This window comes from Chlamydomonas reinhardtii, chromosome 1 (genome assembly GCF_000002595.2).
Source record: "Chlamydomonas reinhardtii strain CC-503 cw92 mt+ chromosome 1, whole genome shotgun sequence".
NCBI lineage: Eukaryota > Viridiplantae > Chlorophyta > Chlorophyceae > Chlamydomonadales > Chlamydomonadaceae > Chlamydomonas > Chlamydomonas reinhardtii.
The window spans coordinates 5,276,608-5,299,128 of NC_057004.1; the positions used below are offsets into that span (position 1 = coordinate 5,276,608).

The 22,521-nt window shown below is 61.6% G+C and overlaps 4 protein-coding genes across 5 annotated transcripts; 2 read left to right on the forward strand and 2 right to left on the reverse strand.

Annotated features, from left to right (window-relative positions):
• Positions 1–100: 100 nt before the first annotated feature.
• Positions 101–9,235, reverse strand: CHLRE_01g036900v5 (uncharacterized protein). The gene is made up of 14 exons (XM_043058734.1): positions 8,788–9,235; positions 8,488–8,565; positions 8,220–8,319; positions 7,653–7,939; positions 7,115–7,192; positions 6,791–6,929; positions 5,692–6,608; positions 4,875–5,110; positions 4,465–4,509; positions 4,144–4,237; positions 3,684–3,845; positions 3,415–3,477; positions 3,088–3,147; positions 101–2,705 (listed from the first exon to the last, which is right to left on the reverse strand). The coding sequence occupies exons 1-14, from the start codon at positions 9,097–9,099 to the stop codon at positions 2,433–2,435; spliced, it is 2,844 nt and encodes a 947-aa protein (XP_042928648.1). The 5' UTR covers positions 9,100–9,235; the 3' UTR covers positions 101–2,432.
• A 54-nt stretch (positions 9,236–9,289) lies between these two features.
• Positions 9,290–14,295, reverse strand: CHLRE_01g036950v5 (uncharacterized protein). Its single transcript, XM_043058735.1, has 7 exons — positions 14,051–14,295; positions 13,661–13,828; positions 13,347–13,425; positions 12,812–12,987; positions 12,299–12,578; positions 11,651–11,855; positions 9,290–11,085 (listed from the first exon to the last, which is right to left on the reverse strand). Exons 1-7 carry the CDS (start codon positions 14,157–14,159, stop codon positions 10,933–10,935), a joined length of 1,170 nt encoding a protein of 389 aa, XP_042928649.1. The 5' UTR covers positions 14,160–14,295; the 3' UTR covers positions 9,290–10,932.
• Positions 14,296–14,745: 450 nt separating this feature from the next.
• CHLRE_01g037000v5 (uncharacterized protein) lies at positions 14,746–19,617 on the forward strand. Of its 2 annotated transcripts, none has more exons than XM_001689595.2 (12): positions 14,746–15,668; positions 15,814–16,001; positions 16,155–16,230; positions 16,385–16,437; positions 16,675–16,800; positions 16,987–17,037; positions 17,308–17,406; positions 17,632–17,793; positions 18,058–18,136; positions 18,406–18,520; positions 18,718–18,853; positions 19,328–19,617. In XM_001689595.2, exons 1-12 carry the CDS (start codon positions 15,386–15,388, stop codon positions 19,475–19,477), a joined length of 1,518 nt encoding a protein of 505 aa, XP_001689647.2. In that variant the 5' UTR covers positions 14,746–15,385; the 3' UTR covers positions 19,478–19,617. The 2 variants fall into 2 exon arrangements, with proteins under 2 accessions (XP_001689647.2, XP_042928650.1); XM_043058736.1 differs by having other exon boundaries at positions 14,986–15,668.
• Positions 19,618–19,665: 48 nt separating this feature from the next.
• On the forward strand, positions 19,666–22,517 carry CHLRE_01g037050v5 (uncharacterized protein). Its single transcript, XM_001689596.2, has 8 exons — positions 19,666–20,069; positions 20,249–20,379; positions 20,559–20,661; positions 20,922–20,967; positions 21,193–21,255; positions 21,408–21,479; positions 21,722–21,802; positions 22,001–22,517. Exons 2-8 carry the CDS (start codon positions 20,325–20,327, stop codon positions 22,061–22,063), a joined length of 483 nt encoding a protein of 160 aa, XP_001689648.1. The 5' UTR covers positions 19,666–20,069; positions 20,249–20,324; the 3' UTR covers positions 22,064–22,517.
• The last annotated feature ends 4 nt before the right edge of the window (positions 22,518–22,521 follow it).

Here is a 22,521-nt window from a genome sequence, read left to right on the forward strand (position 1 = left end):
TGATCCAACCGGGGGTGCAGATTAAATGGACAGGGCGCCCCCGGCGTACCGTATTGCACAGGGTCATATTCTTGTGTGTTGTAGAACTTCCGTGTTCCGCCCACAGCATGTGTTACAGGATTGGAGGGTTCCTCTCTAACGGGACCTTCGTACCATCATCACTCTCATGCATGCAGCAGGTGTATGCCACATGTAGCAGGAACGCCGGTAAAACGGCTTGCGCCATGACTAGCCAGAGTGCTCTCATGACCTGCTCTTCTGCTCCACGTGGTCCTGCCTGGCCCCTCCGGCCTCCGCTACGCACATGTACGCACGCCGCCAATGCTGGGCCCACGGCCGTCGCCGCCGTGCCGCGCCACATCAGTCTCAAAGTGCATGCAGTGGCGTGTACTGGCTGCGGGGGCGCGGGACACGCATGCGTGCTATACAGCTGCAGAAGCACAGCGGGCTTCATTGCTTGGAAGTCACCCACCAGCGCCCTGCCTCTGGCTACACCAACGCATCGCCCTCCGACCCCTATGCCCACGATTCCTTACCCTCCCTCCCCACACCCCTCCGACTCGCTCCTCCGACTCCCCGCACGCGTCACTTCCGAGTACACGCGCCAACCTGCATTCAATACAGGCCAGGCTCTTGCACCTTTCGGCGACGTGCCGCACCTGGTTCGTAACCTTGTAGGGCTAGCATAAAAGATCGGCCCTTTGTGACCGAAGCCTTGAATGAAGAGAGCGTTCCTGCCATGCCCCCTCTGAAACTCTCTGCGGCCGGCGTCCATCTCGTTGCGTCCCATCCGCTGGCTCATCAACCAATCACCCCTGTATCACTTCTTGTGCGCTGCGTACAATCCTCAACACAAACAGCTTGTGTACTGCCTGATACACACGCCAGGTGCATGTGCGGGGAGCCTACCACTCTATGGCCAGGCAGTCCGCGCCCACCTGACACAATCTTTCCCTCGCTGCGCACACGCTCATCCCAATCAGAATGTGAAACCTGATTCTCAAAAAGGCACACGCCGCCGCGCGCTCTGAGCGGCCGACCGGGCCCAGAGCCGCGTTGATCGCATCATAGCCGGTGATCGGGGACGGCCCTCGGGGGGCGGGTCTCGGTTCGGGCGGCCCTCACCCTCCCCTCCCGCCGCCCCGCCCCAGTATATCCCATACTGCCCACCCCTCCGTGTTGTAACCTCTACGTATTATATTTAGTCTCTCGTTCAGTGCGCAGCATCCGCACAAGTGCTCAACGTCGCCTACAGGGGTCGTATCTTGTTTTTGGGGTGATGTCTAGCTCCAGACAAAAACGGCCGGGTGGCCGCCGTCTTTTGTCTGGGCACATGGCGGTTTGGGGGCTTCTCCATAGGATTTCGGACAAAACCCACCCCAAACCCGGGCCAACAAAGTCTCGCCCCAGACATTAGCCCCCGGGAGGAATGTCTAGGAAACGGCCAAAATGGCCAATTAATGTCTGGAGACATTAAGATAGGAGCCCTGGTCGCCTAGCCCAGACAAGAAAGGTGGCTGTCCCTTTCAAGGGGGACAGTGGGCTGTGCCACCACGCCACGTTGGTGCAATGTCTGAGGCCGAAGGTCTCAAAACTACAACATAGCCGGGGTCGGTCAGCCGCGTCCCGCTGTCAAGCACAAGCACAGCCGGTAACAAACCAAACAGTAATGACACGAAGCCAGCAGTAGCAGCCGCCCCAGCCCCAGCTACGTCAATGACCTGAACATTAAGCAATGTGATGACTCCTACCCCAGTCATCTTGAGCTTACATTGTCCCTCATCCTGCTTACCCCCTCGGCCCCCCTGGCCATAAACAACGGCAACACCCACGCGCCTTGATTGGCCAGGGTGGCCTGTACCTGGCATCAGCAGCTACTGCATGCGCCAGCAACGCCTAGCGTCACCACACGTTGGGATTACCCCACCTTCCCTTGTCCACTTTTCAGGCATGGATAGAGTTGTTTGTCTTTATGCATTGAGACTCGCATTGGCGTACGTCTGCGAACGTAAGTGTTAACAGTTCACTCACAGCTTCACATCTGCCGCAATTACAGAAATGGGACATCATCTGTACACACACCACATTGTGTATGTTCAATCATAATTGTTGGCGCTGTGATGTGAACGACAACATGCAACGTGGCATGGGGTTGGCTAGATGTGCCGAACCCCATTCAGGGCTCCCGCCTAAACCCGGTGTGTTACACACCACACGGCGGGATACGTACGAAGCCTGCTACACTCCACACGGAAGCAGCACCCAGCAGGAAGAAAAGCCTAAACTGTCACCACAGCCGCACGACCGTGCATGCGTACGGCATGTGCATGCGTGCGTGCGCGCGCGCCCATCACGTGCGCACGTTGACACAGTTTACCAGCACGCGCGCTGAACGGAGAAGAAGGGCCTAGCTACCTCACTCGTGATTACGATTATGCAGTCGACCCAGAAGCCAACTGCTGCTGCACCAGCAGCAGCTCCTTCACCAGCTCAGCCGCCGCCGGCCGCCTCTGCGGATCGGCGTCGAAGCACTGTGTCACAAGCCGCTGCAGCTTGGGCGGCGCACCGGCCTCAACGAGGGGCAGCAGGGGCAGTCGGTCGTTGTTCACCGCCACCGCCACCGCCACCTGCATCATATTTTGTTTCGACCAGGGCTGCCGCCGCGCAACCAGCTCCCACAGCAGCACTCCAAACGAGTAGCAGTCCTGATGGCGAGCGAGCGGGCAGACACATGGGTGCAAGTGAGTAACACGTGCGTGACTGGCTTGGTGAATGGGCGGCCAATGCGTGCATGAGTTTAGCGGCCACGCACGCATGACCTGCTTGAGCGCGTGCGCGGCCCTCGCTGCCGCCACAGCAACCGGCCCTTCGGCTTTTCTGGGCGGCACGCACCGACCCGGCACGGCTGGGTAGCACACGCACTCACGCAAGCACTGCTGCATGGCTTGAGGACGGCCCTTGGCTGCCGCCGTCCACGGATCCCCGCCTTCCGGCACACCGCATCGCCCGCATGCTCACGTATGCCCCCACCACAGCACAGACATGCCACCCATGCACATGCACGAAATGATGCAGGCAGGCACGCACCGCACGGTCTGTGATGACAATGTTCTGGAGGTCAAAGCACTCCGGCGCCATGTAGGGTGCCTGATGATGAGAGCACGCACGTAACAAAGTAAGGACTGTAAGTAACAACAGCAGCAGGAGCTTGCACATCGCATTGCACCATACGCGGCGGTGGATCTACAAGGCCCGCCAGCCCTACCACGGCGGTGCGCAGCAGGGCAGGTAGGTGATGAGACATCACGGCTAGAACGCACGTAGTGCTGCTGTGTTAAAGCAAGTGGCTCAGCGTGTTGATCGCAGCCGTGCGGCATCAGGCCCCCGCCCGCCCACCCACCCAACCCCACACACCGTGCCGACTTCGGGCTCTTGCGTGACAAGGACCGTTTCAAGCAGCCGCGACAGGCCGAAGTCCTTCAATGAGTCAAAGCATGCGGCGGCACCAAGGGCGGCACACAGTTAATTTGTGCTGCGAGCGAACAAGGTGTCGGGCAAGCCCTGTGTACATCGGTCTCATGCTAGGTGTGAATTCCCAACACACTCACACACTCTCTCTCTTACGCACAGGGCCCCATGCACCGCATGCGCACGCACTTGGACTCGCTTGTGCACGCACTCACCGCCAGTTTGACAACAACGTGCTGGTGGTTGTGCGGGTCGGCCGCAGCCGCCGTGTCATCCGCGTTGGAGATGAGCACGTTCCCCGGCTTCAGGTCTCGATGGAGGATGGTGGGGTGCAGGTACGCCAGGGCACGTGCCACCTGCAGCGCGATGTGCACTGCCTGCACGCACGCACGCACACGCAAGGCAAGGCAAGGCAAGGCAAGGCAAGACAGTGCATGGCAGCAGGGGGAGAAGGGGGAAGATGAGGAAGGCGGCGGGTTGCTTGAGGAAAGCGGCCGGGGGGCCGGCGGAGCAGCCAGGCAGGGATGGAGCATGCTGTCATGAACTTGCTTGGATGGGGAGACGCAAGGTAAGGCTGGAGGCACAGACACTACCACACACGCAAACATGCATGCTCCGCCGCTGCCGTCATGCGTGTGCGTGTGTGTGTGTGTGTGTGTGTGCACGCACGCTCACCAGCGACAGGGGGAAGGGTCTGTTGGGGTCCTTGTATAGCAGGTGGTCCAGTGACGTGTCCATCCGCTCCATCACCAGGCACACGTTCGGCGGCCTGTGAGCGAGGCAGCAGGGAGCGCGCGCGGGCGGCAGGGCGCGGAGCGAGCGAACGAGCAATGGGTATGTCAAGATTGGCGAGGCCGGCTTGGGCGTGTGGTTGCGTGTCATTACTGCGAGCACGCATGTAAGCCGCAAAGCAAGCCGAGCAGCCGCCGCGCGCACACATAAGCAAGTACAGTGTCGGCTCTTTCCCCGTTCCCCGGCCCCCACGCATGCACGCACTCGAGGTTTGCGGCCAACAGGGTCACGATGTTCTCGTGCTGCACCCTGTTGACACGTGCAGCAGGCAAAAGGCACCGGGGGTGAGCGCACGTGTCATCAGACGAGGGGTGCGGAGTGGGAAAGAAAAGTACACCAGCAAGGGTTACGAGCGCAGTTTACGCATGCCTTCGCAAGGGCACCCCCTTTCACAGTTTCACTGTGCCTGCCCTTTCGCAGGAAACTGAAGTACACGAGCAAGTAAGGGAGGGGCTTAACATGCGGTTTACGGCTTCGCACATCTGGAAAATCCAATTCGGAAACAGGGTTACACATGCTGAGTGCGTGCTGCGCAAGCGCGTGCCTGCCTGCCTGCCATGCCTGCCTGCCTCGAACTCTTATCTAGCCCGCCCCCGTGCCGTCCGTGCACGCACCTGGCCAGCACCTGCACCTCCTGCTCCAACGCCGCGATAAGGCTGTCCTGCACATCCTGAAGATGCTGCTGCTGCGCCTCCCGCGCCTCCTGCGCCTGCTGTGCCTGCTGTGCCTGCTGCGACTGCTGCTGTGTCAGCAGCTGCTGCCGTAGCTGCTGTGTCCCCTGTTGCATGAGGATACCCGTGTAAATCTGCTTCACGGCTACCCGCCTGCCGCAGTACACACCCTCAACCACCTGCAACGACAGATAGAATCGGTGGGTGAGCCAGGGGTGAGCGAGGAGGACACTAACGGGAGGAGCGAGGAGCCAAGACAGGACAGCGGCAGGCAGGGGTGACACGTCGGGACAGCAGGCACAGCCATGCAGCCCACCCTCACTTGTGTAACTTGTGTGTCTCCATCCCAGACTTCCATTTCCCTCCGCCCCTCTTCTTTTGCATTGGGTTCGGTTTAGTTTGGGCTAGTACCGCCGTATCTACAAGCAACCCCCCCCCCTCCTGACCGCCGGCGCACAAGCAGCACGCTGGGCGGTTGAGCAGTCGCGCTGAAGCAGCCACATGCCGTCTACCCACCTCCCCTCCCCTACTACCTGCCCTACCTACCTGCCCTACCTCCCCTACCTACCTACCTCCCCTACCTCCCTCCCCTCCCTCCCCTACCTCCCTCCCCCACCTTCCTCCCCTACCTCCCTCCCCTACCTCCCTCCCGTACCTGCCTCCCCGCCGCCCACACACCTACCTTTACCTATATACTCTCGCTGCCACACACGTGCTTCTGCACACACGTACACACACACACACACACAAACACACTTACCCTGCCAAATGAGCCTTTGCCCATCACGACGCCGGTCAGCACCACATGTGCTGGCGCACCGCCGCCGCCGCCGCCGCTAGCACGTGTCGCAGCATCTGAGCTCGGTGCTGGTGGGGCCGCGTCGCCGCTTTGACCACCGCCGCCGCCGCTGCTGGTCGTCACACCGGCCGCCGCCGCCGCTGGCACTACCGAGCTCCCGCCGACTACTGCTGCTGCTGCTATTTCGCCACCCTTGAACACGAGTGCGCGGCTGTCAGCATCAGTACTGCCGCTGGTGCCGCAGCCGCCGAGAGCCCCGCCACTTGGTCCGCCGCCACTTACGGGGGCCCTCTTACTGTCACCATGGATGCCAAGACTGATGCTGTTGCTGTTGCTCCTGCTTGCTGCAGCGAGGGTGCTGCCGCCCTCACAGACCGTGACACCGAGAGGGATGTGGGGCTGCAGAGGGGTCAAGGGCGTCACAGGCACGAGCGAGGCCGGCTCATCAGCAAAAAGAGGCGCCGCCGCTACCGCCGCCGCCGCCACCGCTGCTGCCGCCGCCACCGCCTCCTCATCTTCCTTGCCGTGCTGCTGAGCGGGTAAATGGCTGGCCGCCACCGCTTCCTCCTCCTTTTCCTCCTTGCCCTGCTGCTGAGTGGGTAAATGGCTAGCCACTGCTGTCGGCAAGGCGGCGGCGTGCTCAGGGCCGCTGCCACCGCTAAAGGCGTACGTTGGGTTGCAAGGCTTCGCTGCAGCTTCAACAGGGTCACTGCCGCCGCCGCTCTTGCCGCTACAGCTGCTACTGCTGCCCCCGCTCTCGCCGTCGTCACTGCTCTTGTGCCGGCTGCCAGACGCTGCCGCCGCCGGCGCCTCCGCATAACGGCGGCGGCGCACCAGCAGCAGGGTGGCCCACGCGACGCCGGCCACGAGCACGATGCCTGTGAGTGGGTGAAGCGCGTGCGGCAACGCGCATCAAGCACACATACATACAACCTGCAGCCCTTTCAGCTGTCTTTATAGTAAACATGTACGAAGTCAGGGTGCTTGTACATGGCCCCGCAACGAACAGAAACGCACGCACGACACGTACCCACCCCATGATTCCCGTCCATCCACGCACCTCCCACCACGCCGCCCACAATAGCGCCGATGAGGGCTGCTTGCTGGTTGCTGCGCCCGCCCACGCCGGTCATTGCAGGAGCCAGCGGTGGTGGCGGCACTGCCTGGCGCGGCGAGCTGCTGCTGTTATTGTTTTGGCGCTGCACGCACGAGAGGACGAGCAAGGGAGGCCCGGCCCATCCGGGTCAGCCATTGAGTAATTGGCACTTCGGCGAATGCAACCGACCGTTAGCAACATGCACAGATCCAACCCGCGAGCCGCAACATGCTACTAGCTAGTATGTACCATATCACTAATGAGAAACGAATGAACCAAACAACCGACCTGTTGCATCATGAAATTGTAGCAGCCGAGTACACCGCCGTACGTATCAATGCAGCCCACGGTCATGTACTGGTAGCACTGCAGGCATGCACACATGTACACGTGATTGCGCACGTGCATGAAAGTGCGACGCGAACAAATGCGGAGACGGGCGGGGCGTCTCTGAGGGGCGGGTAGGGGTGTAGGGTGTGTGGGCGGGGTCCCCTGTCCCCCGTTATATGCAGTGTGGCGTGCCCGCTGCTGCCCCTTGATGCATGTATGCCATGCGTGCATGCCATGCACGCGACCGAGCGAGCGAGCGATGCGCGGCCTGTTGCTCCGTCACCTGCCCTTCCTACCGCACAGAATGCTGCGCCTGCATCCACTGCCAGCCAAAACCCGAGCCACGCACCCACCCCCCCGACACACACACACACACACACACACACACACACACACACACACATGTTCGTCCCTATGCGCATGGAACGAGTAGTGTTGGTTGCCAGATGCAACCAAGCAAGCAGCAAAGTGCGATAACTGTCACAGCATAACCCACCCGGTTCACGCTATCCAGCAGGTGCGACACGTAGCCGGTTTTAACCTGGTTTCCAAAAGGGTCCAATGAGTAGCAGTACACGCCCACATCCACAAACGTGCCTCCCGAAGATTTGATGCACTGCTCCTCGTACGGCATGTCAAAACCAATACCAGTGCAGTTGGGGTGCAGCAACACGATCGTGGTGTTGGTCGAGTAGGTGATCTGCTTCCCTGCCGGCAGCTCCGTGGGCCGAGTCCAGGTGCCCAGGGTCGCATTGGGCACGTAGGCCGGCGGCAAGCAGACCTCTGCATAACATGGGCAGCAGACATGCACACGCACCAGCAGCAGCGTACGGCAAACCAGCATTCGGTATAAATGCAATGCGCGCAACGCGCTGTCTACGGGAGCACACGCGTGAGCTCCCGTACGTGTGTGCCGCTGCATGCTGTCCTCACGTGTGCAGGATCCTCACCATCCACGCGCACGTAGACACGCAGGTGTGAGGATCAATCAAGCTGTAAGATGTGGGTACGGCGCTGCCAAGTGGTGGTGGGCGCATGCATGATTGCATGCACGCACACTTACCTTGCAGGTTGGCAGACCGCTTGACGACCACTGCGGCGAAGGAGCCAGGGATGTTGGGGTCTCGCCCGCTGTCATCCGTGGCCAGGTCAAATCCAGGCGCCTGTTGCAGCGGTGGATAGTCCATGAGCCATTGCGTTGGCAAGCGCACATAGCGTACGGACCGCCGCGCGCGTGCCGGTGAATGTTGCTTTGAGCCAACGCTGCGCTGCCGAAGGTAGCAGCACATGCCAAGTACGGCAGAGGCACCGTGGGCGCACAGATTACGCACCCGGAAGGATGGGTCGCTGCGGGTCCGGCGGACCAACAATTGGTCCAGTGTAAGCGTGACGTAGGGGCTCAGCCGAACCTGTATGATCACGTACGTACCGTACGCGCGTACGGCAGTGAGGTGGGTTGCCCATGCACTACTGCTACCTTGCTTGATACCGCACTGCACCGCCTTCGAGCTGCAGCCGGCCACACACCTGCCTGGTAAGTCCCCTGTTTACTGGCAGCATAGAGCACGGCGCCGCCCCAGGCTCCTCCCGCCCCGGCCCCTGCATGCCGCCCCGTTTCCCCTCGCACCTACCTTCCCCCTCACAAACCCGAAGTCGAAGTAGGGGAACCGGTTGAGATTGTCTTGCCAAACTCCCTGGATTGTAAAGTTTCGCGCGATTTGTATAGGTGGCGCGTAGGGAGAAAAGTCGTCCGAAGTCAGGACCACTCGCTGCGAGTCGACCAGCGCCACCGCCACTTGCGGGTTCGAAAACGCTGCTGCGAGCTCAGCCCCATTATGCACCGTCACAACTTCTGAGGCTATCACAGAGCCCAGAGTAAAGTAGCAGCAGGTTGCTGCGACAACCCACAGCAGACTGCGGCCCCGGACTTCGGGCAGCAGCATGCCGCAGACTACGATATAATAGATTCGATATATGCTAATCACGTTTTGAACTTATTTACTCAGTTTAATCGAGTCCTACAATGTGATGTGCTTTATACGCTGCTGTGTGGACTGTGGGGCCTTGCAGCTGAATGCAAGTTCTCCTCAGCTTCAAATTTACGAGTGATCCGTATATCATATGCCACTCGTCGAACCGTATTGTTTAATGTTCATGTACATATGTGATGACCGCGGGGTACGAACACAAGTTCCCACCCCATGCCCAAAACCTTCGCCCCGACCCCGCTCCGGAACGACCGGCCGATCCGCGCCCCATACCCCACCGTGCACCCCCTCGAAACCCACTTAAACCCCCATAGTTTCTAACCAGGTCGATGTCAACCGACTGCTCTTGGCGAGCTCTAGAGTTGTGTACCTCAGGAGCCGCATCTTCTCCGCGCCATGTACCACATGTCCGTGCGTGTCTCCACGGCCGACCTCCGACTCAACAACTCATGGACTGCGGGGGCGTGCGCTCGTCTCCTTGTCCATATGATATTCGGGGTTGTGTACCGGATAATGTTATTAGTTGAGTTTCTCCCGGAATCCTGTGAAACATCTCGGGATCAACAGACTCTGGGCGGCGGCGGGCTTGGCCCCCAACCACCCACACCAAGCCTTGGCCGCAATGGATTACCATCAGCTCACATAGTCTTCACAACATCAGTGAGGCCAGTATTGGCACGTCGTTCGCCCGCCTACCTGCCCCCGCCACCACTTGGGCATGGCAGATGCCGCGTCACAGTGCCAGGAGGCGCACCTCAACGGTAACGCGCGCTCTCCTCGTGCTGAAAGTGCGCTAAATTGCTTATCTATGAGCGCCCCATCCATCCTGCAGCTCGGCCGAAAATAAAACCGCTGGATCATAGCCCCAAGTTTCAACTCCTTTGAGACAAGCCATGTACTCTACGCAGCTATCCTTTCCACTGGTACGCATGGGCACAAGAGGTAGCAAAACCTGCATCTCACACTTGCATCCCAAACCCTATGCACGCTCAAGCGCACGATGCCCGTCGCCTTGCCTGTCACGAACCAGTTGCCTGTGCCACACACACGTCACCAGACGAGGTGTCCTGGTCACGCAGAGCTCGGCGAAGGCAGGCTACCTGCCCCCTGGCAAACGGGTCTGCGCGTTTTGCGACTCGCTCCCTGCCCTATCACTCATCTGAGAAGTAGTGTCGTCAGCACCAGGCCACCTTTCTGTTGCATAAATACCTGCACTCTGCCCAGCAAACCGAGCAAAGTGCCCCGAATACGTTACTCAATTTCATCCATCCAACAGCAGTTGCGATCACGTGTCACCTCCCCCAGGTCAGCCGGGCTCACCAGGGCTCACATCACACCAGTGCCGCACGCATGAGCAACAGTGCGCGGCGCAAGGGGCCCAACCATACACATCTCCAACCTGCCACCGAGCGATTGACATTCGGGCAGCAGCAGAGAGTTGGAGACACAGTGTGCTGTCAAGAGCAACCCCAGCAGTGATGCCGCTGATCTCTCTAGGTACAATGTCAAACGCTGCCAGCGGTGCACGCTAATACTCGTCTTGCCCCGCATACCCACCAAAACGCACACACACACATGCACACACACGCCGGCCCCTACACACACCCTTAAATGGAAATTACAAGGGCTAAGGCCACCCCTCCTACACGGCCCCGCGCTTTGGTGGCTGGTTTCGGGTTCAGGGCCATGGTTCCTTTGGCCTTGGAACCGACTAAACCCCCTCCACTCCGCTCCCCCCCTCCCAACACCACCACCACGCACTCCCCACCGCTCACCGCTGCCCGCGCATCAGCAGCTGCCCCAGTCCACGATGCGCCGGCAGTAGATGACGGGCAGCGCTGCCACGGCCGCCAGCAGCAGCAGCGGCGCCGCGCCCTCCCAGCTGCCGGCCACACGCGACCAGTCCGCCGACAGCGCGCAGTACACCAGGATCTCCGCCACCTGCGGGCGCGTGCGTAGGTGGGAGCCGGCAGGTAGGGGCGGCGGGCACGTGTGTGTGTGTATGTGTTAAAGAGCACAAGGAAAACGTTGCGTGTGTGTGTGTGTGTGTATGGGTATGTGGTTGTTGGGAGAAGCATGGGGAAAGGGGGGCGGGCGGGTGCCGCCCCTGCTGCCTCCTCATGTGACGCCGGCACATGGTGGGGCGCGCATGTCTCGTACGTGTGTGTTGCTTGGGCGGCCGTCAGGCCCTGCTCGGCCCGCAGCCGACGCCATCCATCATGCCCGCACACCCACCTGGCCCCCCGTCGTCTGCAGGCTTCAGTGCATCCTGTACCGCTTTTCCAAGCATCTTTGCCAACCCCCCTCGCTCTTTTGCATTGGGTTCGGTTCAGTTTGGGCTGGTATCTACAACCCCTCCCCCCCCACACATATCCAAACAAAGCCTGCTGCCTTCACTGCAGCCCTCCCCGGAACTCCGCACCCACCCACCCACCCACCCACCCACCCACCCTGCCATCCACCCACGCACGCACCCACCCACCTACCCACCCACCCACCCACCCACCTGGATGGTTGCGCCCAGGTAGTCACCGATCACGCCGCCCAGCACCGCGTTGCCGTACAGCCCGCTGGCGACTGTGACCGCCGCCGTCACGGCGTACACAATGGCGGCGCGGGCCGGCCCCAGCGCCAGCAGCGGTATGACTAAGGCCTGCAGGGTGCCCAGCGCCAGGCGCGGCGCCGTCAGCAGCCGCGTGCTCTGGGCGAACCTGCATGGGGCGGCGTTGTATAGAGGCAGGGTGGGGCATTCTTCTTGGGTCGGAGTGTGCGTGTGTGTAGATACCTAGCCCAAACTCCTGCCAAACTCAACCAAACCGCGCCAAACTAGCGGAGCGCAGGCAGAGGCATTAGGGGGCGTTACGTGTGCGAGCCCGGCGAAAAGTCCTATCATCATGGGAAAGCCCACCCAGTCGGGGGGGAGGGTCGAGTGGTGGTGGGGTAGGTGGGAGGGGCTGAGACATTGAGCACTGGGTTGTCGCGGCTGCTGTGTCGTGGCTGCTGGGCGGTTGAGGTGTTCGTGACTGCCTTTGTTCCTTGCACCTACGAGACCATGCAAACTACATACCCACCTGCTTACCGTACTTGCTTCTCAAGGCGCCCCAAGGCCAAAGCGCCTCCCACCTCCCTCGCTCCCTACCAGCACGGCTCTCACCAGTTGTACATGCCGCGCTTGGCATCCTCGTCATCCTGCACGTACTCGCACACATAGATCAGCACCATGGACGTCCACCGCGACGCCGCGTGCGCAGCCACCAGCGCCGCCGCCACGCCCGCCACGCCGCCGCCCGCCTCCGGCGCCGCCGCCGCGATGGCCGCTAGCCCCGACGTCTTGAGCTGCAGCGCCAACGCGGTGCCCACAAGGGCGTAGGTGCCCACGCGGCTGTCCTTCATGATGCGCAGGATCTGGTTGCGGCCCCAGCCGCCGCCGAAGCCTGTGCACACACGCGTGAGGCAAGGCACGAGTGGAAAGGGTCGAGCGACACCGTAACTGCAGATGTGGCCGCGTCGTGTATCGTGTACTGGTGGTGGCAGCCTGTAGACAGCAGGAGCTTGTGCCCACCGTTACCCCTGCGCCTGCCTCACTTCCCGGGCACAGGCTGCTTCAAACACACGCGTGCACTTGTGCTTTCCTAACACACACGCACGTCCCCCCCCAGCCCCCCACCATCGAATGTGTCTGCCAGTCCGTCCTCGTGGAAGCAGCCCGTCAGCCACACGGTGCTGAAGGTGGAGATGGCGGCGGGCAGCAGCGAGCCGGCGGCGGCGGGCGGCCACAGCGCGGCGGCGGCGTTGAAGAACACGGCGCCCCAGCCGCCGATGAGGGCGCCCAACAGCGGGAACCTGGGCGGCGGATGGAGGAGCCGGAGGAGCAGGAGGGGGGGCGGTTATAAAGATGTGGTGTTTTTTGGTTTGGGGGTCGCGGTCGGTGTGGTGAGGTGTAGGCAGTTGGAAGGCGCAGGTATGGTAGGGGTTAGGGAGCCCATTGCCCGGAGGAGGTTGCTGGTTGCGTTGCATTGCTGGTGTCGCATGGCCGCGGCAACACGGCAGTGGTATTGTGCACCGTGCCTGTCCTCCGCCGATCCCAGCATACCGGTACGGTATATCCCCCGTACCCTCAAGCCTCAGGGCCCCCTCACAGCACACACATACACACGCACACACACGCACGCATACACATAAACACGCGGGCCCCCACGCACCACATCATGGACCGGACCAGGAAGGCCGGGTGGTGGTCGATGCCGGGCGGCACAGGCAGCCGCGTCAGGAACATGAGGCCTGTGAGGAGGAGGCAGAGGCGGCAGGGGTCTTACTTGCTGTGCAGCAGGGTGGTTGGAGGGGTGAGGCGGCGGGGGACAACAGGGCCAGCAGGGCCGGCGGGGTGGGCTGCGGGGCCGGAGGAGCCTGCGCCGTACCGCCACCGGCGCAACGCGCCCCTGCCGCGTTCCCCCCCTCTCCCATGAGCTCCCAACAGGCGTGACCGCCATGCCTTGCCTGCTATGTCAAGCCCCACCTGTGAAGAACACACGCCACTCGGACCAGGCGAAGCGAGCCCGGGAGTATGTGTCGCCAGGGTCGTCGGTGCCGGCGCCGCGCGCCTCCACCTCCTCCTTCGAGATCATGCCCCCGCTGGCGAAGTCACACGGCTCCGCCGCCGCCGCCGCCTCGCCATTGGCGGGCGCTGCGGGGAGCATGAGCACCAAATGCATCATTGTAGGGCGCTCAGTGAAGGTCAGGGCTGGTGATTAAGATCGTGTGGGCTGGCACAACCCAGACAGGGTCACTCGTCAACTGTGTCAGGACGACACGGCAGTCCGTCCGTCTGCGGCACCTGCCCCAGATGAGCTTCCCAGGTTTGAGGGTGACATTTTAGTATGCAGCACTTGTTTCCGCAGCCTCGCACCCTGCTTTTGCTTGGAGGCCGGCGGCGGGGCCGACGATTGCCCCTTCTTGCCCTTGAGCTTTGCTAACGTCTCCTCGCTGGGCGGCCCGCCCCTTTTATTGGGAGCCATTGTCTGTTTCCTCGAAAATAAATTTGCGTTGCGTCAGGCGCTGACAGTGCTCGTAGCGATCAAATAGAATTCCCCGTCATCACTCATAAGCTTGCACGACAGAATGCTCAGACCATTGATGTTTGCCAGCAACTCGTGTGTTATGTGTTAAGTTATTAGTGTTTCCAATAAGTTGGCCTGGCTATCGATCCACACAAATGCCGAGCACAGACAGCTGCCGAAACGCGGGCGGCATTGAAGCTGCTGCGTAAACATAAACCCATAACGTATAATAAACTGCTATTCAGGACCACCGTCCCGTCCTGTCAAACGGTTGGGGCCAGACAGGTGGCTGGCTGGGGCTGTCCGCAAGGGCTGTCGGGGTGGGGTGGGGACGGGTGGGGCAGGGTTAGACGGTTGGGTTCATGCCGGGTAAAGGCAGCATAGGGTTGGCGCAAGCCGTTCAACCGCGTAACCATGGTTGCCAGAGTGCCAGTACCCGCCAACTCCGGGGCCCGTCGCCAAGAGCTAAGTGTGTGTGTGGGGGGGGGAGGGCGGGCTGCACCTGAGTACCGATTTCCCACTCAGGCCCCCTCCTGCCTCGTACCTCTCTGCTGCTGAGCCGGTCACACACAAAACCTACACAGGAGCGTGTTTAAGAAACTGGTCAAGTTCCAGTAATGCCACCGTAGTACGGACGCTCCAAGCCGAGAGATGATCGCGAATCAATTGGCTTCTCAGGCCGGGTTGCGGGTAGGCGCGGGCGCGAGTGCAATGTACGGTAGTTTGAGTGTCCCGTGGGATGCCGAGAACATACTGACAGGGTGTGTTGAACCAGCCACCCAATGCAGTGTTCGAGACTTGAATCCAGTCCGGGGCATCTCTACTTCCGGATAGCCACGTCACGTACATCTCGAGCAATGCCAGGCCGCGTGTCGTCGATCTACACCTAAATGTACAGAGAGTCATGCTGCAAACGCGACAGCGCCTTGGTTGGACGAGAACCCGTCTGCGCCAGGGTTTTGTGTGTGGCGTGTCAATCGTTGGCTCTGGATGAGGGCGTCTGGGCTGCAAGTTGGTTTCATATATTCATATGCTTATCATATATACATTTATACATTTATTGTAAAGCATTGGCCTACAACCATTTGCGGAAGTGAGACAACCCGAAACGCAAAAGCCTTGCGAGCCTAGCGACGATGGCGCGCTCGCGGTGCAAAACGCTGCTGCATGGATGCGCAGTCCTTATGATATTGAGAATAGCGGCAGCAGCGCGCTTTTTGGAGCCGAGCCACGCTTTGCCCTCGTCGAGCGCGGGTCTGCCACTTGCCGGGAGCACCTGGCAGCCCCTCGCCGAAGCATCCGACGTCGCCAGCATCCACGCCAGCCCATCCTCAGCCTCTCCAAAGGTGGCCTCTGGCTATATTCGACTGCATCGGCCGCGGCCCGACACCGATGCGCGCATGTTCTACGTCTTCGTGGAGTCCCGGAACCCAACGCCGGAGACGCCCCTAATACTGTGGCTCACAGGTGCGCCGCATGCACCTTCCTCCAGACACCGCGCATCCCTCCCCCTGGGGCCCGGACACACCACACTTGCTGCCTCTCGCTGCCTCTCAGCACAAAAATAAGCACCCTCACGCTCCCGTCATTCTCGCAACACCTTTCCCTACAGGCGGCCCCGGCTGCAGCGGCGAGCTGCCGCTGCTGGTGGAGCAGGGGCCGTACGAGCTTGAGGGATTCAACGTCAGCACTGGGGCGGGTGGGGACGTGTTGGTACGGCGGCGGCGGTACAGCTGGGACCGGCAGTTCCACCTGCTGTACCTGGACCAACCCGTGGGCACAGGCTTCTCCTACAGCACGGTGGGCAGGGTTGGGGAAAGCGCGCGTGTGCGAGCGGCATGCGTCTGCGTGTTCGTCGTGAGAGCCGTAAGCGTCGATTCGGTGTGCGGAGTCGATCGGCATCCCACGTGCCAGCGTTCTCTCGCTGCTACATGCCACGTGCAACACGCACAGGACCCGCACGACAAGGCACACAACGAGCGGGACGTGTCCCGTGACGTGTTGGACTTCCTACGCCAGTTCTATGCGGGTGAGTGCGTGGGTGCGTGAGCGTGCGCGAAGTGCGCAGGTTTTGGGGAATGGAGCCGAAGGCAGCTAAGGGGGCATGCATGCATTGGAGCGTTGTGCATTGCGCTGCGACCCCACATGCCGGCTGCCGGCTGCCTTGCCACACACACCCGCAGCCCGGCCCGGCCTCGCCAACATCTCCCTGTTTCTCGGTGGAGAGTCATACGCGGTGGGTGCTTCCACCGGGGGATCTGGATGGGGGTTGCCTGCGGAACCGCCTGTGCTCCTGCTCCTTGCTGCCGCTTCCTTCACGCCTGCAATTCTCACGCGTCTTTGCACGGGTGTGCAACTACGCACACACACACACAAACAAAACATACACACACGCACACCGTGTCGCCCCACAACAACCTGCCTAACACTTTGATGAGCGCTGGGCGTTGGGCGCCATGCCGTGTTTCCGCAGGGCCACTATATCCCACCCCTGGCCAGCGCCATCCTCCGCGCCAACGCACGCCGCGACTCCTCGTCGCTGCGCATCCCGCTGCGGGGCGTCGCCATCGTCAACGGCTACTTCGACCCGGGCGTGCAGGTGCGCGGCGGGGGACTGAAGACGAGACCAGCGAAGGGCACGTGAGGGAAGGGGGTGGGCGAGCGTGTGTGTACGCAAGCAGCTCAGTCACGTGGCTTCATGCATGCCAACTCCCCTTACCCTGTGTCGGCTATTTAAGAGAAGCCTATGTGTGTGTGTGTGTGTGTTTGTGCACATGTGGCGCAGTACTCATCAATGGCGGATTACGTGTACAGCAACGGACTCATCAGTACCCAGGTGGGTACGGTGTACGGTGTACGATGTACGCTGTACGATATAGGGTGTAGGGGGCGTCGCCCAACCCAGGCGAGACCCACCCCAGAGGGGCCCTGCCCAGGCCCAACCGGAGTGTTCGAGTGCCACTGTCGGAGCTGGCGGCAGTATTACCTTGCGCGCCCTGCCTGCTGCACGTGTGTGGCTGGATCGCCGCTTGCCCTGCATGACACGCACAATTTGGGACCTGCCCGCCCCATGTGCCGCATTGCACATGCATTGCTTGTGTTGCAGCTGCGAGCGAGCATCAACAGGTGGATGCCGCTGTGCCGCGGCGCCGCCCGGCTGTGCGGCGTGAGCCGCTGGGGCTGGGCCTGCAAGGCCGCGGCCTGGGTGAGTGGGCACTGAGTGTGGGGCGCAGGGCTCGGCACCTTGACAACGTGGGAGGGAGCAATTGATCCCTGCGAAGAGCGTGCGCGCATCACACACATACAGCACCACAACCGTACCGGTGGGTATGCGCCCTGTAGTATCGTGCCGTGCGGGTTTCGTGTTCACAGCACCAAGCACCGCCGTGCCCTAACACCTACCCACGCTCCATTATCCCGCCGCTCACAGACCTGTGACGCTCTGTCGTTCCAGCGCCTGACTCGCGCGCTGCCGCACACCAACTGGGCTGACATACGCATGGTGTGCGATCCCGCATCCCGCCCGCTCGGCACGCCGTGCTACTACAACTTCAGCGCAATCCACCGCTACTGGAACCGTCCTGACGTGCAGGTCGATGGGGGCCTGCGGGGCACGGAGTGCAGACTTTGATGCGTGTGTTTGGGCCCACCGGTTTCCCTGCAGCTGCTCAGCATGAAAGGTGTGCGGCAGTGGAAGGCCTGGTGGCAGGTGTCGGTGCCGGGGGCACTGAGGCGAGGGCTGCCCGTGTTTCCCTTTACCCAGAAGCCCCAGCTTTGCAGCAAGTAAACTCGCTGCGCTGCGATGCGCGCTCGGTGCTGCCCGTGTACTATACACGCGCGTGCTGCCCTGCTGCAGGCGGAGGTGGGTGTGCCCGCTGCCGCCAACATCACGTGGGTGGGCTGCAAGGATGCGGACATGTCAGCAGACTTCCTAGGTGAGGTTCTACATGCGTCAGTTTTGTGGCTGGGTGGGCAGCGAGTCTGGGGGTCACCCCGCAGGGACCCCACGCGCACGGTGACCGGGCCTTGCTCTGTTGCACAGGCGTGCAGTCCTTGGACTGCACCCCTGCCCTCGTCCACGCTAGCAATGCCGGTATCTCACGCTTTCCCACACGCACACGCACACACGCACATGTACTCACATGTACACACATGTACACACATGTACACACATGTACACACATACACACATGCGCACACGCAGCCGACATCGGCAGCTCCTTCTCTTGGATGCTGCCGCCGCTCATGGACGCGGGTGTGCGGGTGCTGCTGATCCACGGGGACAAAGACATCGTGTGCAACTGGCTCGGCGCCGAGCGGTGGGTGGGTGCGGGGCTGTGTGGTCCCAACGTGCACGTGCATGAAGCGCGTTCAGGAATGTCTCTTCATACAGGGTGTCTCTTTGGGAATGTGCCTGGGTAGACCTTGCACCGCCCTCAGCGCATAGGCAATGTGCAGCTAGTAGCCCACACGTCCACTTGCCCACTTGTACGTGTGCGTGCGCACTTGTGTGCAGGATGCTTGACGGCCTGCGCTGGGCGCGGGCGGCGGAGTGGCGTGACGTGAAACCCGTGAACCTGACGGTGGCCGGCGCGGTGGCGGGCTCAGTGCGACAGCTGGGGCCCCTGGCCTTTGTCCGCCTGTACGATGCGGTAAGGATGAGGGGAAAGAGACGAGGCATTCCATATCGAGTGCGTGCTGCTTGGACTTGCGGTCGCAGCAGTGGGCTGACGCTGACACCCTGGCACGACCCCATGCACGTGCGCGCCACGCACGCCCGACGCCCCTGAGGCCCTGACCCTGACGAACGCATGGCAGGCGGCCATGTTACCCCACGCTCCACCCACACATGCTATGCTTGCACGTGAAGCCCTCAGCACGCACAGGCATGGGCACGCAGCCTCTGAATGTGCCTGTCCCCCGCCCCCCGCCCGGCCTGACTGCCACCGCTGCACAATCCCATCAAATAAAGATTCGAGGTCTTGGTTCTTTGAGATTGGATAAAACTATTCCCCCCACACACACACAAGTAACCCCGGCGCCGCCTGGACGGGCTTTCGTTTCGATTTTGAAAGCACGCACACACACACACACACACATACACACACACACACGCACAAACACAGGGCCACATTGCAGTCATGGACCAGCCGGGCGCCGCGATGGCGCTCATGCGCCGCTTCGCAGCAGGCCAGCCACTGGCACAGCAGGAGGAACCCGAGAGCGGGATCCAAGCTGGAGGGGAGGGGCGGGAGACTGCAGCAGCACGTAGATAGTTAGGAGGGGGTGCTGGGTGCAGCCGTGCAGGGTACGGCGGCGGTGTAGGTGCGGCGGCATGGGTTTGGGCATGGGCTTGGGGATCATAACAGCGACAGGCAGCTGCATGTGTCTAGGGCAACTTCGTTGTTTATTGTACTTGGCACGGGATAAGAGGTTGGGGGCAGAGGCGGGATGGACCAGTGGAGCTCGCTGGGTGCGGCTCGGGGGGTGGGGGGCTGGGCAGGTTCTCGACCCCCGCGGGTCACATCACTCCCGATCGCGGCACGCTGCGACGTGCTCCGCGACGGTTTCCTCCGCCGCCGCTGGGGTCTGCGGGTGGTTGCGCCTCGCTGCCTCGCTGCATAGTTTGTGCAATCTGGCGCGCCTCGTGGGCTGCGAGGCATATATGCGCGGGCCGGCGGGGCGGCCAGGAAGCTGTCGCCGCGATTGGGGGCCGCGGCGGATGGCAGCAGCGAGAAGAGGCCAAGCCGCGCGGGTCGTGCGTGCATGCGCTCGCTGAGCAACAGTTTCGAGCCAAACACAGCTGCACTGGTCTGCTGCTACCGCGGAAATTGTTTCTTCGCCTCGACACCTTCCCATACCTCGCGGGTGAGTGAGGGTGAGTGCGACAGCGGCCACGGCTCTGCTTTTGTGCTCGCTCGACCGTTTGACCGTGCGGGATTGACCGTTTGACCAAGGAGGGGTTCCAGCAGGTGTCGAAGCCCGGCTGGGCACGCTGAACGCCCCCGTGGTTAACAAGCGTTTGGCCTCTCCTCCCCTGCGCACAGCCCTGCGCTGCTCGCCGCAACTAGGCGCGCGCCACCGCGTCACAGAAGCCTTGGGGCCGCCAGAGGCTGAGCACAAATGAGCTCTAACTACGTTGTAGAGTATGCCAAGAGCGGCCGGGCTATGTGCAAGGGTAAGGAAGGCTGCGCACGTTATCTAGAGAATGTTTTGCATCTGGCATAGTCAGCTAGGTCCCCTGTCCGCGCCTCGAGCCCGCCCGACGGCTCGCCCGCAAGTGCTGCCTGCGCGCTCCTGACCCTGCCCACCTGCCTAGCGACTCATAACTTATTCCTTTGTGTGCGGCCGTCGCAGGCTGCAACAAGCCCATCGCCGACAAGGCGCTGCGGCTGAGCGTGCAGAGCACCAAGGAGCCGGAGGAGGGCGCCAAGGACCACCGGCGCTTCACAAACAACCGGTGGGTGCTGGTCCAGGTGCCGGTGCTGCTGGTTGCTGCTGGGTGTCGGCTCGTGGCGTGGCAGGGCGTGGCGCAGCAGAGGGGCTTTCAGGGGCGTGTCGGCTCCATGCTACTGGCACGGGCAGCACGTGTATGGAAGGTAGCACGTATGGCGTGGATGCGGTGAGTGTGGGCGGCCCTGCGCACCTGCTGTCCTGCTCCCGATCTACATGCCCACCTGTTGGTGCCACTCCGGGTCCTGCCTGATGCTGTCCTTGCAGCCACATCGAGTGCCTCACCAAAACGGTGGTGGCCAATGGGCTGAAGGCAAGTCGCTGCTCGTGCACAGCAGCACACACCTCAACTTGCACATGCTTGCGTGCGGGCGACGCCTGGGAGGTACTGCCGTAGTCCTTACCTCATCACCGCGCCACTTGGTGTACGGGTGGGCTTGGCTCGGAAGAACGGGGTCGAGGGATGGCCGTGTTGTGTTGTACGCTGTTGTGCTGTGTTGTGAGACCTTGTATGCATGCGGTAACAAAACACTCGCAGGTTCACGACTCGGCGGATCAGTTCCCCGGCATGGCGGACCTGACGCCGTCGGACCGGGAAAGGGTGAGTGGCACGGCGAGCTTGACCTCTTGTGTTTGTGCCCATCGTGCGGCATGGCGTGGATGCGGAGGGGGATCGCGGCGAGGGTGGACCACACGCTTGGGCCATGACGCCTATTACATCGCGCACACACACTTACGCGCGCACACACACAGGTCCTGGACATCATCGAGAAGGTGATGGCGGGCACCTGGGAGGCGCCGGCCAAGGCAGACAGCCCCGCCAAGGTGAGAGATTGAGAGCTGCAGCGGTGTGCACGTGCTTGCAGCCGGCATCGCGCGCGTTATGTGTGTGTGTGTGTGTGTGCGTGTGCGTGTGCGTGTGCGTGTGCGTGTGCGTGTGCGTGTGTGTGTGAGTGTGTGTGTGTGTGATGTAGCCAGGAAGGGCAGCAGGGCAGAGCAGCACAAGGAGGCGGCGTCGAGGCGTGTGTTCCTCATCATCAGGTGCTGCTGCATGTGCACTCGGTCAGGGCAAGCGCAAGTCGGATGAGCACGATGAGGGCGCGGACGTGGAGGGCGCCGACACAAAGAAGAAGAAGACGGTCAAGAAGGTGCGAGGCGTCACTTGAACGCGCGGCATCGTATACCGCGTGTGCTTGTACATGTGTGCGTGTTGGTGCCTGCGCCAAGGATCCCCGGCGAAAGCGTTGGTGTATTGCGGCATGCGGTAGCTCCTGTGCAATGCGAGTGCCAGACTGTGTCCGTATGCTGCGACCCTGAACCTGCTTTGCCTGTGTGGCCCTCCACAGGGCGGCAAGAAGAAGACCAAGAAGGCGGCGAACGGCGACGATGATGATGAGGATGACTATTGATGATGAGGCAGCTACTGGTGCGGTAGTGGCCGACAAGCACAAGGATACGTGAAGATTTCTGTTTGGGGTGGGAATGGGAATTGAGGTGCAGTATGATGCACCACGCCTTGAGGACTTGCATCGCACGGTCTCACCATGCCCTTACGGGGATCCAGCCTCGTGTTTCGCAGAGTCGTCGTGTGTGCACATATGCATGCCGCCAGATCACCAGATGGCCAGTGTCAACACTAATCCAGTATGCAGGGCAAGGCCATGCCGTGTGGTGGTTGTCCTAGGTACCGTGTGGCAGACTGGCAGTGTGCGGGACCCACAACAGCGTGGGGGATTGACGGTGGAGGGAAATGTTACATGCCAGGGGCCATGTGCTTAAAAAGAAGAACCGCTATGATTCCGGTGAAGCAGAAGCAGGCTGACGCCGGCGGAGGATCCGGGATTGGAACCAGATCAAAGGTCCCAAA

Excerpts from the sequence above, each read along its gene's own strand:
- CHLRE_01g036900v5 (XM_043058734.1), bottom strand. The coding sequence starts at position 9,099 with ATGCTGCTGCCCGAAGTCCGGGGCCGCAGTCTGCTGTGGGTTGTCGCA. Across the intron at positions 7,940-8,219 it reads GCGGTCTGCCAACCTGCAAG|AGGTCTGCTTGCCGCCGGCC; the intron begins GTAAGTGTGCGT and ends CATGTTATGCAG. Across the intron at positions 4,510-4,874 it reads GAGGTGCAGGTGCTGGCCAG|GGTGCAGCACGAGAACATCG; the intron begins GTGCGTGCACGG and ends ACGTGTCAACAG.
- CHLRE_01g036950v5 (XM_043058735.1), bottom strand. The coding sequence starts at position 14,159 with ATGGCTCCCAATAAAAGGGGCGGGCCGCCCAGCGAGGAGACGTTAGCA. Across the intron at positions 12,988-13,346 it reads CTGGTCCGGTCCATGATGTG|GTTCCCGCTGTTGGGCGCCC; the intron begins GTGCGTGGGGGC and ends TCCGCCGCCCAG. Across the intron at positions 12,579-12,811 it reads ACTGGCAGACACATTCGATG|GCTTCGGCGGCGGCTGGGGC; the intron begins GTGGGGGGCTGG and ends GTGTGTGCACAG.
- CHLRE_01g037000v5 (XM_001689595.2), top strand. The coding sequence starts at position 15,386 with ATGATATTGAGAATAGCGGCAGCAGCGCGCTTTTTGGAGCCGAGCCAC. Across the intron at positions 16,438-16,674 it reads TCGGTGGAGAGTCATACGCG|GGCCACTATATCCCACCCCT; the intron begins GTGGGTGCTTCC and ends GTGTTTCCGCAG. Across the intron at positions 18,137-18,405 it reads CATGTCAGCAGACTTCCTAG|CCGACATCGGCAGCTCCTTC; the intron begins GTGAGGTTCTAC and ends GCGCACACGCAG.
- CHLRE_01g037050v5 (XM_001689596.2), top strand. The coding sequence starts at position 20,325 with ATGAGCTCTAACTACGTTGTAGAGTATGCCAAGAGCGGCCGGGCTATG. Across the intron at positions 21,256-21,407 it reads CGCCGTCGGACCGGGAAAGG|GTCCTGGACATCATCGAGAA; the intron begins GTGAGTGGCACG and ends GCACACACACAG. Across the intron at positions 21,803-22,000 it reads AGAAGAAGACGGTCAAGAAG|GGCGGCAAGAAGAAGACCAA; the intron begins GTGCGAGGCGTC and ends GGCCCTCCACAG.